This window comes from Rhineura floridana, chromosome 8 (assembly GCF_030035675.1).
Source record: "Rhineura floridana isolate rRhiFlo1 chromosome 8, rRhiFlo1.hap2, whole genome shotgun sequence".
In the NCBI taxonomy this organism is placed as follows: Eukaryota; Metazoa; Chordata; class Lepidosauria; order Squamata; family Rhineuridae; genus Rhineura; species Rhineura floridana.
In genome coordinates, this window is record NC_084487.1 from 126,240,169 (window position 1) to 126,255,660 (window position 15,492).

Sequence of the window (15,492 nt, forward strand, 5' to 3'; positions counted from 1 at the left end):
CCTTTGTGATGTGACGAGTCTTCTTTGGTGTGGTGGCAAAAGGTGAATGTGGGTTTTCCCTAAATTGACATATGCCTGTATAGGAAAAGCAATATATGTGAAGCAGGTATTAGATTGCTCCCATTATGTTGTTGGCCTTCCTCCACCAAGAAATTGAAATATAATTCAGGAGGAAGTGAGTTCTCATTTGTTAGGCTGACTGACAACTTTGTTTCAGATAATTTTTATTTTTTTAATGGAACTGAAGTTATGTATCAATCACAGACTCTCATAGTGACAAACATGGGCTTATTTTATTTTATCCTCACAACACCCCTATTAAGTAGGCTGAGAGAGAATGGTTGAGCAGAGCTTTCTGCCAGAATGGGTATTCAAGCCTAGGCTCCTCTGCTCCAAGTCCAGTTGCAGTGGTAGGCTGAATTTGGATTGCATGTACATCTTTATTTATTTTACTTTTATGAGGCAAAGATTTGGAGGGGAGGAAAACATTTGAAATTACATTCTTAAGTATTTAATGTACATTTTAAAATTTATTTGACTTATGTCAATATTCTGCCCATATATACATGAATGAAAACAAACTGAAGCTCAATCCAGACAAGACTGAGATGCTGTTGGTGGACGGGTTCTCTGATCGGATGGTGGATATATACCCTGTCCTGGATGGGGTTACACTCCCCCTAAAGGACCGGGTTCATAGTCTGGGAGTCTTTTTAGACTCTTCCCTCTCACTTGAGGCTCAAGTAGCCTCGGTGGTTAGGAATGCGTTTTACCAACTTCGGTTGGTAGCCCAGCTACGTCCCTATTTGAGTAAAGAGGACCTTACATCAGTGGTATATGCTCTGATAACCTCACGTTTGGACTACTGTAATGCGCTTTACGTAGGGCTACCTTTGAAGACAGTTCGGAAGCTACAACTAGTGCAAAATGCGGCGGCCAGATTGCTGACAAGGACCAAGCGGTCCGAGCATATAACACCTGTTCTGGCCAGCTTGCACTGGTTGCCAATATGTTTCCGGGCTAGATTCAAAGTGTTGGTATTAACCTATAAAGCCTTATACGGTGCGGGACCACGATACCTTGCGGAACGCCTCTTTCGATATGAACCGGCCCGTGCACTACGTTCTGCTACGAAGGCCCTCCTCCGGGTTCCAACTCACAGGGAGGCCCGGAGGGTGATGACAAGATCTAGGGCCTTCTCAGTGGTGGCCCCCGAACTATGGAACAGTCTCCCCGAGGAAGTACGCCTGGCGCCGACTCTGCTCTCCTTCCGGCGCCAGGTCAAAACCTTCCTATTCTCTGAAGCATTTTAAGTTACACTGATTTACTTTTTAAAATGTTTATTGTATTGGATTGATGATTGTATTTTAGTATTATTTTGTTATTCATTGTATTTTTATGCTATTTTATGTTCACCACCCAGAGAGCTATTGCTAGTCGGGCGGTATATAAATTTAATAAATAAATAAATAAATAAATAATGAGTTATGACTGCTATCTTACACGCTTAGTGGGCAATCCAAACCCAAGATATGCTGGGATGAGCAAGTCAGGACCTGACAGATCTCTGGCTCAGCCAGCTGAACCCTGGCTCAGCCAGAAGTTCACTGGCATAAGTCCCTCATCCTGGCTCAGCCAAAGCCATGTCAGGCTGGCCCAGTCTAAGTCCTCCCAAAAGGGGCATTCCATGGCATGGGACCAGGCAGGGTGGGGGACTTATACTGGATCCTAATGGTGTTCAGCTCAGTCATGTAACCTGGGAACCTGGTGGAACTTACACCAAGTGGTGTAAGCCAAACCCTATTTTAAAGGCTTGTTTTCCCCCTGCTAGGCTTGGGCCGGCTTACCTGCCCTTGCTTCTGAACAGGATTTGGATCTGGTATACTCTATGCGAGCTTTCCATAGTTAGCATTGTTTCCATAGCTGTGAGTAAGTTCCACTGAACTCAGTGGGACTTACTTCTGAGTAGACATGCATAGGATTGCACTGTTAGGCTGTGTTTGTAGGCATCTTTTTTGGAAAGTAGATTCTACTAAAGTGATTTGGAATACATATAACATTAGGGCAGAAGAGTGAATTGCCTGAGGCTATTCTGAATGGCTAACTAGGAATTTGGGCACAGATCTTGATCCACAAATCCACACCCAGAATGGCTCGTGCACAGATCTGAACGAAAAAGAGAATTCTGTTAAATTGAAATGAAAATGGGGTTTTATAATAATTGTATTTTAGAAGCATTTTAAAGGGGTTTTAATGTGTAGCTTAGCAAGTGTTCTATTTTTTTTGCAGATAAGCCCTTGAAGAAGGCACTTGAGTCGAAACACATCAAGCTAGTTTTAAACAAACATTCACCTTTTCTAGCATCTTTGAGATATATTTCTCTTTTTTATTTACATCATTTGATTCTTCCTGTCTTTTGTGTGTTTCCTCATGCATGGATAACCACTGAAGCAACCTGTGTACTTTTTTTTTTTAAAACCCAGCAACCCAAGGGACCTTACTTACATGTCAGGTTGTCTGATAAATGGGATCTCTGATATTAAAAACAGGTCATACCATTATTTCATACTTCCACACTGCAGTTAAATACTGTACTATCCTCAAGAATGGCAGGCAGCCTATCCACCAAAGGTTTGATGTTATGGCATTGCTAGAATAAGAAAGATGTGAGTATCAAACAATAGTTCTAGACAAGCACAGCTGCTGTCTGTAATTCAGATTAATGTATTCAATTAAGGCTTGCTGCAAGTCACTTTAAACTAAAGCATACCAGGAAAAACAAAACAAAAACCAAGCCTGTTAAAAGGAAACATTTATTATGCAGCATTTTACCCAAGGAGATCCTCAACAGATGAGAGCATTAACTGTTAAATAAACTCCCATGAACCAAAGGATTAACTGCTGGGAAATCTATCTAAAGTGTAACTTCTTCTAAGCCATAGGAAATAAGGATGAACTATTGTGCCCACAGTGATATTGGGAATGGAGAATGAGAGCTGTCACATGGGGCTGGAATGGGTATAGATCACATTTTATTAAATTTCCAAATAGTTTGGCAACTAGAGAAGGCTGGAACCTGAGCAAGAGAATCTGAAAGCCAGCTCATTTGTACAAAAAAATTACATATGGAAGCAGCATACTTATAATCTGTGTATTGAAGTGACAGAATCTCTTCTCATTTTTACTTTTGTAATTCATGGGAAAACAGCCAGAAGATTGCTAAGTTCATGGTCCTAATGTTAGACTCCTCACATGAATAGATTACTTGTGGGAGTGGCTTCTTCATGGAATTGAACCTTCTTATGATAATCAAAACTGACTGTCAATCTCTAGGAACTCATGCATTTATGGGTCAGTTCAGATACCTGTAAATCGCTCTATTTACAGTATCCTAAACACCCTCAGAGATCCAACAATGTGGAGACAGTGACTTCTGATTCAGCCATTTCCCAGTTACATCTGATCCAATTCCAGGCTCAATTTAAGATGCCAGTATTATCCTCTGAAAGCCCTAAAGTTTGGGCCAGGCTATCTAAATAACCACATGCACATGTATGAACCTGCCAAAGTTCTAAGATTAGTATTGAGGCCCTGCTGTCTGATCTACCATTGAGAGCTGTCAGAAAAGTGAGTGTCAGGGATAGGGCCTTTTCTGTGGCAGCCCCACATCCCTAGGGAAATATGTATGGCTTCTTATTTTTGGCCTTTAGAAGAGCCTTAAAAAGCCAGTCTACATTTCAGTAATTTTATAATGCTGTGTGTGTTCTGTGCCTTCAAGTCAATTATGACTTATGGCATTCCTATGAATCAGCGACCTCTAATAGCATCTGTTGTAAACCACCCTGTTCAGATCTTGTAAGTTCAGGTCTATGGCTTCCTTTATGGAATCAATCCATCTCTTGTTTTGGCCTTCCTCTTTTACTACTCTACTCCCTTCTGTTTTTCCCAGCATTATTGTGTTTTCTAGTGAATCATGTCTTCTCATTATGTGCCCAACGTATGATAACCTCAGTTTCATCATTTTAGCTTCCAGTGACAGTTCTGGTTTAATTTGTTCTAACACCCAATTATTTGTCTTTTTCGCAGTCCATGGCATCCGCAAAACTCTCCTCCAATACCACATTTCAAATGAATTGATTCTTATCCATGTTTTTCACCGTCGAACTTTCACATAGAGATCGGGAATACCAGGAATGATCCTGACTTTAGTGTTCAGTGATACATCATCGCATTTGAATATCTTTTCTGGTTCTCTCATAGCTGCCCTCCCCAGTCCTAGACTTCTTCTTCTTTCTTGACTATTTCCATTGCGGTTAATGACTGTGCCAAGGTATTGATAATCCTTGACTAGTTCAATGTCCTCATTGTCAACTTTAAAGCTACATAAATGTTCTGTTGTCATTACTTTAGTCTTGACGTTCAGCTGTAGTCCTACTTTTGTGCTTTCCTCTTTAACTTTCATCAGCATTCATTTCAAATCATTACCAGTTTCTGCAAATACTATGGTATCGTCTGCATATCTTAAATTATTGATATTTCTCCCTCCAATATTCATACCTCCTTCATCTTGATCCAAACCTGTTTTCCATATATGTTCTGATTTTTGATTAAACAAATACAGTGATAAAATACACCCCTGTCTCACACCCTTCCCGATGGGGAACCAATCAGTTTCTCCATATTCTGTCCTTACAGTAGCCTCTTGTCCAGAGTATAGGTTGTGCATCAGGACAATCAGATGCTGTGGCACCCTCATTTCTTTTAAAGCATTCCATAGTTTTTCGTGATCTACACAATGAAAGGCTTTGCTGTAATCTATAAGACACATGGTGATTTTCTTCTGACATTCCTTAGTCCGTTCCATTATCCAACATATATTTGCGACATGATCTCTGGTACCTCTTCCCTTTCTAAATCCAGCTTGGATATCTGGCACTTCTCGCTCCTTATATGGCAAGAGCCTTTGTTGTAGAATCTTGAGCATTACTTTACTTGGATGGGATATTAAGGCAATAGTTGGATAATTACTGCATTCCCTGGGATCCCCTTTCTTTGGAATTGGGATATATATTGAACTCTTCCAGTCTGTGGGCCATTGTTTTCTTTTCCATATTTGTTGACAAATTTGTCAAAATTTGGGCAGATTGCTTCTCAGTAACTTGTAGCAACTCTATTGGTATGTCATCTATTCCTGGTTATTTGTTTCTACCAAGTATTTTAAGAGCAGCTTTCACCTCACATTCTAAAATTTCTGGTTCTTCTTCATACGATTCCCCCATGAATGAATCTGTCATTCTTGCATCTCTTTTATGTAATTCTTCAGTGTATTGCGTCCATCTTCCTTTTATTTCATGTTGGTCAGCCAGTGTGTTCCCCTGCTGATTATTCAACATCCCTACTCTTGGTTTAAATTTCCCTTTGATTTCTTTAATCATTTGGAATAAGGCTCTTGTTCTACCTTTGGACTGCAACCTGAGAGACCCGGGTTCAAATCCCCACACAGCCATGAAGCTCACTGGGTGACCTTGGGCCAGTCAGTGCCTCTCAGCCTCAGAGGAAGGCAATGGTAAACCCCCTCTGAATACCGCTTACCATGGAAACCCTATTCATAGGGTCGCCATAAGTCGGAATCGACTTGAACGCTGTCCATTTCCATTTCCATTTATTATTTCTGTACAAGAATTCTTGTACTAGTTCTGTTTGTCCCTACGTACTAGTCGCTGTATTATTGCATTTAAGGTTCTAACCGTGTTTCTCTCTCCTTTTGCTTTTGCTTTCCTTCTCTCTTTAACCATTTTAAGAGTTTTGTCAGTCATCTGTTGAGGTCTTTCTCTCTTTTTAATTAGAGGTATTGTCTTTTTGCATTCTTTCCTAATAATATCTCTGACTTCACTCCATAGTTTTTCTGGTTCTCTGTTAGCTAGGTTTAAAGCCTCAAATCTGTTTCTTATTTGATCTTTATATTCTTTCGGGATGTTATTTGGATTGTATTTTGGCATTATGATTGCTTTATTGTTCTTCTTTAGCTTTACTCTGATTTTCGATATTAACAGTTCATGATCTGTACTGCGGTTTGCTCCTGGTCTTGTTTTCGCAGCCAGTATGGAGTTTCTCCATCTTCTGCTTCCAATTATATAATCGATTTGATTCCTATATTGACCATTCAGTGATGTCCACGTGTATAGTTATCTTTTCGGTTGCTCAAAAAATGTGTTCGCAAGAAACAAATTATTGACTTCACAGAATTCAATAAGTCTTTCTCCTGCTTCATTTCTATCTCTTAAGACCCATTTCCCCACACTTTCTAGTTCTTCTGTGTTCCCTACTTTTGCATTCCAGCCCCCCATGATTATCAGAGCATCCTATTTTGGTGTGTGATATATTTCTTCCTGTACTTTTTCATAAAATCTCTCAATTTCCTCCTCTTCTGTGTTTGCCATTGGAGCATAGACTTGTACGATGGTTATGTTGATAGGTTTCTTGTTAAGTCTCATTGATATCACTCATTCAGACCTTGTGTTATAGCTTCTAACTGCTTTTGCTACATCACTTCTCACTATTAGAGCAACCCCATTTCTTCTTAACATCATTTCCTGCATAAAATATTTTGTAGTTGCCTGATTGAAAGTGCCCAATTCCCGTCCATTTTGAGGGAGTTTGAGAATGTCGAAAAAGCTGAGACCAATGCCGTTCAGAAGTCTAGACCAAGAGGCTAGACTCCTAGCAGGGTCACCCAAGGCAGAATGGTCAAAGCTGAGACACTAGACTAGGATGCATCCAGACTCAGAGGAAGGCAATGGTAAACCACCTCTGAATATCTTTTACCATGAAAACTCTATGAATAGACTATCCAAAATGCAACATGAGATAATGCTGGAAGATGAGAACCCCAAGGTCAGAAGGCACTCATCGAGCTACTGGGGAAGAACAAAGGACAAGTATGAGTAGCGCTGTGACTAATGACGCAGCTGGGTCAAAGCCAAAATGAAGCCCGGAGACTGTTGCACACAGATGCGAAAAGAGAGTCCGGAATTGTACAATGTACACAATAGGAACATGGAATGTGAGAAGCATGAACCAGGGAAGTTAGAAATTGTCAAGCAAACAATGGAACATAGCAATATTACAATACTTGGCATGAGTGAATTAAAATGGATGGGAATGGGACACTTTCCATCGGGCAGAACAGCTGAAAAAGATACATTTCTGCTCATGTGAATACCACTAGGGTGCAGTACCTGTATATTTGAGCATATGGAATACTCAGACATTGTTAGTCTTTCCATTTGAGACCTCAATCAGCACAAAGATATTGGTGAATGGCAATTTTATGAGGAATCATATTAATGATTTCCCTTCCCTTCCCCCTTATAGGACTCAAAGTGGAAGGACTGTTTAGGCGGTCAGCTAGCATGCAAAGTATTAAAGAGATACAGAAACTTTATAATCAGGGTAAGTTGTCACTCTGCTATCATAAAAAATTAATACTTTTTAAATAATGCTGATGTGGGTGAGCATATATTGCCACCTTTATTACACTATTGGTTACTGATAAGCTCAGTTTGTAGCCTGAAATGGCATATTATGTGAGGCTATCTTCACTGATTAAAGAATTATTAGTTGATTAATCATTTGCCTTTTAATTGATGACATTTAAATAGAAGCACATATTACTAAAGTCTTGATATGGATGTCTTGGGGGATATTGAAAGAAGTTTGAGATTATGTTTGTGTAGTTAATGGTAAATTATCACTCAGTGTTGTGAGGAAAGGCCATCCTTTTTTTATTCCGTAATTACAGTAACCTGCCAAAACAATAAATAAATAAGCAAGCAAGCAAGCGGAATCTTAATTTTTAGCACTACCAATAAAATTGATCCATGGCAATTAGTCGACTGAAACTTTTGGACAGAATCCAATGAACTACTTTAGGTGTACTAATTGGGATTCGGGCAGCCACTCCTAGAGCATATGCTTTGTACTCATGAGGTCCTAGGCTCATGCCTTAGAATCACTTAAGAGAATCCCAAGTAGCAAGACTAGGAAAGATCTTTGCTTGAGGCTTTAGAGAGCCATTCCCAGTCAGAATAGACCAGGGTAGACAATGTTACACCCTCCAGATGTTGGACTATAGCTCCCATTGTCATGAACCGCTGTCTGGTTCAGTCCCAGGACTCAATTCCCAAATCCAGGGCGTTTGATCTTGGCAAGACAGGTGTAAACCAACACCAACCCTGCAAGATAGGTAGACTGCCACCACCCCTTTATTAAATAAAGTGTAAGTGCACAAAAGTAGCAGCAAAATTGTTCCTTAAAACCCACACCCTGGAGGGCCAGGTAAAATACAGAGAGTTACAGTCACAGACAAAACAACAAAACTATCTAACCTATTTTATGCTTACAAAGAGGTAAATGGTAGAATAACTTCATGGTTCCACATCTCTCCAGAGATGCATAGCCTAGATAGCAGATGGAAAACAGAACCCTACACAGGTAGGCATGATGGAACCAATAGGCATGATGGAACCAAGGGGAGCAAAGGCTAAGGTTTGAATCCTATACTTATGGGGAAATGCCCAGCAACAGCCAGGAATTAATTAGACAATCAGGGGGGGTGATTTTGCACCTAACTGTCATGTACTCCCCAAACCTTCCCATGCCTGTAGCCTTGAAGTACCAGCCTCCACTGATAAGCAGGTGTTCTCACTTGCAGCCTAATTAACCTGCTTCAGCTGTGAAAACTGCAAAGTCATACCTCTCACAGGCTCCACTTTGAGCAAGATGTTCCCTCCACAATTCTTTGCCTCAGAACCATTTTAAAAACCAGGCTTTCTTGACACCCATCACTCTCAGCCAACATGGCAAATGGTCAGGGATGATGGGAGTTGTGTAAGAACATAAGAACATAAGAAGAGCCTGCTGGATCAGGCCAGTGGCCCATCTAGTCCAGCATCCTGTTCTCACAGTGGCCAACCAGGTGCCTGGGGGAAGCCCGCAAGCAGGACCCGAGTGCAAGAACACTCTCCCCTCCTGAGGCTTCTGGCAACTGGTTTTCAGAAGCATGCTGCCTCTGACTAAGGTGGCAGAGCACAGCCATCATGGCTAGTAGCCTCCATGAATTTGTCTAATCTTCTTTTAAAGCCGTCCAAGCTGGTGGCCATTACTGCATCTTGTGGGAGCAAATTCCATAGTTTAACTATGCGCTGAGTAAAGAAGTACTTCCTTTTGTCTGTCCTGAATCTTCCAACATTCAGCTTCTTTGAATGTCCACGAGTTCTAGTATTATGACAGAGGGAGAAGAACTTTTCTCTATCCACTTTCTCAATGCCATGCATAATTTTATACACTTCTATCATGTCTCCTCTGACCCGCCTTTTCTCTAAACTAAAAAGCCCCAAATGCTGCAACCTTTCCTCGTAAGGGAGTCGCACCATCCCCTTGATCATTCTGGTTGCCCTCTTCTGAACCTTTTCCAACTCTATAATATCCTTTTTGAGATGAGGCGACCAGAACTGTACACAGTATTCCAAATGCGGCCGCACCATAGATTTATACAATGGCATTATGATATCGGCTGTTTTATTTTCAATACCTTTCCTAATTATCACTAGCATGGAATTTGCCTTTTTCACAGCTGCCGCACACTGGGTCGACATTTTCATCGTGCTGTCCACTACAACCCCGAGGTCTCTCTCCTGGTCGGTCACCGCCAGTTCAGACCCCATGAGCGTATATGTGAAATTAAGATTTTTTGCTCCAATATGCATAATTTTACACTTGTTTATATTGAATTGCATTTGCCATTTTTCTGCCCATTCACTCAGTTTGGAGAGGTCTTTTTGGAGCTCTTCGCAATCCCTTTTTGTTTTAACAACCCTGAACAATTTAGTGTCATCAGCAAACTTGGCTACTTCACTGCTCACTCCTAATTCTAGGTCATTAATGAACAAGTTGAAAAGTACAGGTCCCAATACCGATCCTTGAGGGACTCCACTTTCTACAGCCCTCCATTGGGAGAACTGTCCGTTTATTCCTACTCTCTGCTTTCTGCTTCTTAACCAATTTCTTATCCACAAGAGGACCTCTCCTCTTATTCCATGACTGCTAAGCTTCCTCAGAAGCCTTTGGTGACGTACCTTGTCAAACGCTTTTTGAAAGTCTAAGTACACTATGTCCACTGGATCACCTCTATATGCTTGTTGACACTCTCAAAGAATTCTAATAGGTTACTGAGACAGGACTTTCCCTTGCAGAAGCCATGCTGGCTCTGCTTCAGCAAGGCTTGTTCTTTTATGTGCTTAGTTAATCTAGCTTTAATAATACTTTCTACCAGTTTTCCAGGGACAGAAGTTAAGCTAACTGGCCTGTAATTTCCGGGATCCCCTCTGGATCCCTTTTTGAAGATTGGCGTTACATTTGCCACTTTCCAGTCCTCAGGCACGGAGGAGGACCCAAGGGACAAGTTACATATTTTAGTTAGCAGATCAGCAATTTCACCTTTGAGTTCTTTGAGAACTCTCGGGTGGATGCCATCCGGGCCCGGTGATTTGTCAGTTTTTATATTGTCCATTAAGCTTAGAACTTCCTCTCTCGTTACTACTATTTGTCTCAGTTCCTCAGAATCCCTTCCTGCAAATGTTTGTTCAGGTTCAGGGATCTGCCCTATATCTTCCACTGTGAAGACAGATGCAAAGAATTCATTTAGCTTCTCTGCAATCTCCTTATCGTTCTTTAGTACACCTTTGACTCCCTTATCATCCAAGGGTCCAATTGTCTCCCTAGATGGTCTCCTGCTTTGAATGTATTTATAGAATTTTTTGTTGTTGGTTTTTATGTTCTTAGCAATGTGCTCCTCAAATTCTTTTTTAGCATCCCTTATTGTCTTCTTGCATTTCTTTTGCCAGAGTTTGTGTTCTTTTTTATTTTCTTCATTTGGACAAGACTTCCATTTTTTGAAGGAAGACTTTTTGCCTCTAAGAGCTTCCTTGACTTTGCTCGTTAATCATGCTGGCATCTTCTTGGCCCTGGCGGTACCTTTTCTGATCTGCGGTATGCACTCCAGTTGAGCTTCTAATATAGTGTTTTTAAACAACTTCCAAGCATTTTTGAGTGATGTGACCCTCTGGACTTTGTTTTTCAGCTTTCTTTTTACCAATCCCCTCATTTTTGTGAAGTTTCCTCTTTTGAAGTCAAATGTGACCGTGTTGGATTTTCTTGGCAATTGGCCAGTTACATGTATGTTTAATTTAATAGCACTGTGGTCACTGCTCCCAATCGGTTCAACAACACTTACATCTCGCACTAGGTCCCGGTCCCCACTGAGGATTAAGTCCAGGGTTGCCATCCCTCTGGTCGGTTCCATGACCAACTGGTCTAGGGAATAGTCATTTAGAATATCTAGAAACTTTGCTTCTTTGTCATGACTGGAACACATATGCAGCCAGTCTATGTCCAGGTAGTTGAAGTCACCCATTACTACCACATTTCCTAGTTTGGATGCTTCCTCAATTTCATATCTCATCTCAAGGTCTCCCTGAGCATTTTGATCAGGGGGACGATAGATCGTTCCCAGTATTAAGTCCCTCCTGGGCATGGTATCACCACCCACAACGATTCTGTGGAGGAGTCTGCCTCTTTTGGGGTTTCGAGCTTGCTGGATTCAATGCCTTCTTTCACGTATAGAGCGACTCCACCACCAATACATCCTTCCCTGTCCTTCCGATATAGTTTATATCCAGGGATAACCGTATCCCACTGGTTTTCTCCATTCCACCAGGTCTCCGTTATGCTCACTATATCAATGCTCTCCTCTAAGACCAAGCACTCCAGTTCTCCCATCTTGGTTCGCAGGCTCCTAGCATTAGCGTACAGGCACTTGTAAGCAGTGTCTCTCTTCAAGTGTCTTTGGCACTTGTGGTTAGGCCTGTGGTAATTTTGCTCTTCTGAATGTATATCCTGTGCCCCTGCTCTCACAATGCCTACTTCTAGGCCTACCCCTTTTAAAATTTCATCCTTTCTTTGGTTTTTATCCCAGGGGGGAGGTTTATTCCGAACCGGACCTTTCTCAGCTCCTGTCGGGTTTCCCCCCTCAGTCAGTTTAAAAGCTGCTCTGCCACCTTTTTAATTTTAAGTGCCAGCAGTCTGGTTCCATTCTGGTTCAAGTGGAGCCCGTCCCTTTTGTACAGGCCCGGCTTGTCCCAAAATGTTCCCCAGTGCCTAACAAATCCAAACCCTTCCACCCGACACCATCGTCTCATCCACGCATTGAGACTGCGAAGCTGGGCCTGTCTGGCTGGTCCTGCGCGTGGAACCGGTAGCATTTCAGAGAAAGCCAGCTTGGAGGTCCTGGCTTTCAGCATCCTACCTAGCAACCTAAATTTTGCTTCCAGGACCTCACGGCTGCATTTCCCCATGTCGTTGGTGCCAACGTGCACCACGACCACTGACTCCTTCCCAGCACTGTCTACCAAATTATCTAAACGACGGGCGATATCCGCAACCTTTGCACCAGGCAGGCAAAACACCTTGCGGTCTACACGCCCATCACATACCCCACTGTCTATGTTCCTAATGATCGAATCACCCACTACAAGGATCCCTCCAGCCCCTGGAGATATATCCTTGGCACGAGAGGATAGCTGCTCATCCCCCAAGGAATGGGTCCCTTCTAAGGGATCGTTTCCCTCTTCCTCAGCTGGATGCTCTCCTTCCCCGAGACCATCGTTGTCCATGATAGCAGGAGAGCTATCATCGTTGGAGTGGAACACAGCTATAACGTCCCTGAAGGCCTCCTCCACACACCTCTCTGCCTCTCTCAGCTTTTCCAGGTCCACCACCTTGGCCTCAAGGAAATGAAGTCGTTCCCGGAGAGCCAGGAGCTCATTGCACTGAGAGCACACCCACGACTTCTGTCCAACAGGCAGATAGTCGTACATGCTGCAGGCGGTGCAAAACACTGGAAAGCCCCCACACCCCTGCTGGCTTCTTACCTGCATAGTTTTGTTTAAGGTTTATTACGTCAATGGGTTGGAGACTGCGGTTTAGTTGAGGTCAGGGAACAGACGGGCAGAGTGGGGGGCCCTGGCCTCCTCGCCCTGCTGCCGAACTCGCTCTGCTGCTTAACTCGCCTTGACGCTTTGTCAGCTGGGGCTCCCTCTAGTTCGTGGAGCAGGCTCCCTCGCTAGGGTGCTCTGACTTTATATGTGTGGCTGTTTCCTCCCAGCTACTACTGCCAGCCAGTGATGTGTTACTTGAGGCTGATGGCTATCAGCTGGGGCTTAACTCTTTAGTATTCTCTCAGGCTTCCTTCCTGAGCGAGGGGCGGGGCTGTTTAAGCTTTTGGCTGCTTTTAATCTCAGCAAGGGGCTGCGCCTTCCAGGCAAGTCTTTTGTGTTTGTTGTTTTCCCACCTAGAACAGCCTGACCTTTCTTTAACCTAGGGAAACAGAGCTTGTGGTTGTGTTTCAGGAAGGCTGAAGCTGCCCTTTTTAGCAAGGACTGAGCTGACTCTCTCCCTGTATGTATCGGTGGAGTTTCCTTTTCCCCCTTCTCTCCGACTGGAATTTAGCCTTGTTTACAGTGTCCCCTGAAGCTTTCCTGCTAGGGTGGTGTTGAAAACTAGCTTTCTATATGCTTCCTTCTCCTAGGATCTGTCTCCTAAGATATAGGTTCTTTCAGGATTTGGCTCCTAGCTCAGGGTGACCTTGGGCTGCCCTTATTAGTTATTTCTCTGAGCTGTTTTACTTCAATTTAAATAATGGAATAAATGGGAGCTACTTACCCTCTTTTCGCTCTGCTGCTTAACTCGCCTTGATGCTTTGTCAGCTGGGGCCTTGATGCTTCGTCAGCTGGGGCTTCCTCTAGCTCGTGGAGCAGGCTCAACAATATGTACTCAAACAATATGCTGGCTACCCCTGGAGTAGACATTATTGTCCTAAATGGATCAATGGTCTGGCTATAAGGCATTTCCATATTTTGACTCCCCCTGCCTTTAAATGACAAAAGGTATATCCCATGTCACAAACCCATTTGGAAGTTTTCTGTTTCTAAAGTGCTTTACCATGTGACACGGGGGCTGCTTTTGCTCCCAAAGACCCTTTGGGCACTTGGGAAGAGCTGTTCTATAGATCCAGGCTGTAGTTGACTAAACTACTAGTTAAACTGATGAAAACTTGTCATCCTAACACTAAGATAAGCAACAACCTGCAAAATAACAGTAGCCATTTGAAATGGTTTGAGTAATTATTCAATGCCTGATGTCATGCAAGGAACCTTATAAAAATTGCAGCAATAATGAATAACGAAGTTTGAGTGCAATATAGCCTGGTTTTCCGTAAACACTAATGTTGCCTTCTGTGCTCCTCAGGTTACTTCAGATAGTTAAAAATTACCCAGTAAGGCATCATCTTGTCATTTTGCCTTGAGTGCTGTTTTCCATTATTATGACAAAGAAAATTGCCACAGCAATTGTAGGTATCTGCTGAGTTTATGAAATGTAGACGGGTGAAGCTTGGGCATACATACAAGCTGGGAAAAGCCAGAGCTGCATCTGCCCATGGTTTTAGATGGATGTTTATGGTTTCATCCCTAATACTAGGGAAGTGTAAATAGTTTGTAGTAGCCTATGTATTGTTCATTCGGCAACATTTTTTTACATAGGAAAATCTGTTAATTTTGATGAATATGAAGATATCCATATTCCTGCAGTCATCCTTAAGACTTTACTCAGAGAACTCCCTGAGCCTTTATTGACCTTTGCAACCTATGATCAAATCATTGGAATTACCAGTGAGTATTTAAAATAATCATAACAATCATAAACATGTAGTTCTGATTTATCTGTAGTATCTGCCATCCATACTTTCTGGACATTCCATAATGTGAACATTCCATAGTGTGGCTCTGATTCATCTATAATTTTTACTGTCCACAAAAAAAAAAAACATTGCAGAACTAAACACTTGTGTTTCAAAATGTACTTGCAAGACCGCCTTACCCCATATGTGCCCACTTGAGCACTTTGCTCTGCAGAACAGGCCCTGTTACAGATGCCACATAATACTTGTTCTGCACTTGTAAGAAATTGTTCCTTTAGTGTGGCAGCACTTACTCTTTGGAACTCCCTGCCTATTGACATCAGGCAGGGACTTTTGCTGTATTCCTTTCAGTGCCTGCTTAGAAGCTTTCTGTTTAGGCAATCCTTTCCAGCCACACAGATCTGCTTTAATCTTTTTAGTTAACTGTTTTAATTGTTTTAAATATGATTTTAATTATTTATTTTCAGCTGTTTTATTGATAATTTTAATGTTTTCTGTAAACTGCTTAGAGGTCTTTACATTCAAGTGGTGTATACATTTTGTTAAATTAAATAAATAAATACAAATTAGAAGCTGATCCCTTCCTAGCCTCAAGTCCTCTGCATCTGCCAAAGGATTCAAGGAAGGGATGGGGTTTGTCTTTCTTGCTTGGCATGAAGTGAGAGAACCCCTCCCCC

At 42.1% G+C, this 15,492-nt stretch overlaps 1 protein-coding gene across 9 annotated transcripts in view; it reads left to right on the forward strand.

Annotated features, from left to right (window-relative positions):
* The window catches only part of ARHGAP8 (Rho GTPase activating protein 8), a 164,347-nt gene that overhangs the window by 58,050 nt on the left and 90,805 nt on the right, over positions 1 to 15,492 (forward strand). For 8 of the 9 annotated variants that reach the window (XR_009757607.1, XR_009757606.1, XM_061582386.1 and 5 more), the window contains 2 exons: positions 7,375 to 7,452; positions 14,658 to 14,786. Coding sequence is in view for 7 of the 9 variants with exons in the window: in XM_061582386.1 (XP_061438370.1) it covers positions 7,375 to 7,452; positions 14,658 to 14,786 (207 nt within the window). In the remaining 2 variants the exon portion in view is untranslated. The remainder of the gene's footprint in view (positions 1 to 7,374; positions 7,453 to 14,657; positions 14,787 to 15,492) is intronic. The other variant, XM_061582389.1, reaches the window with a different exon arrangement.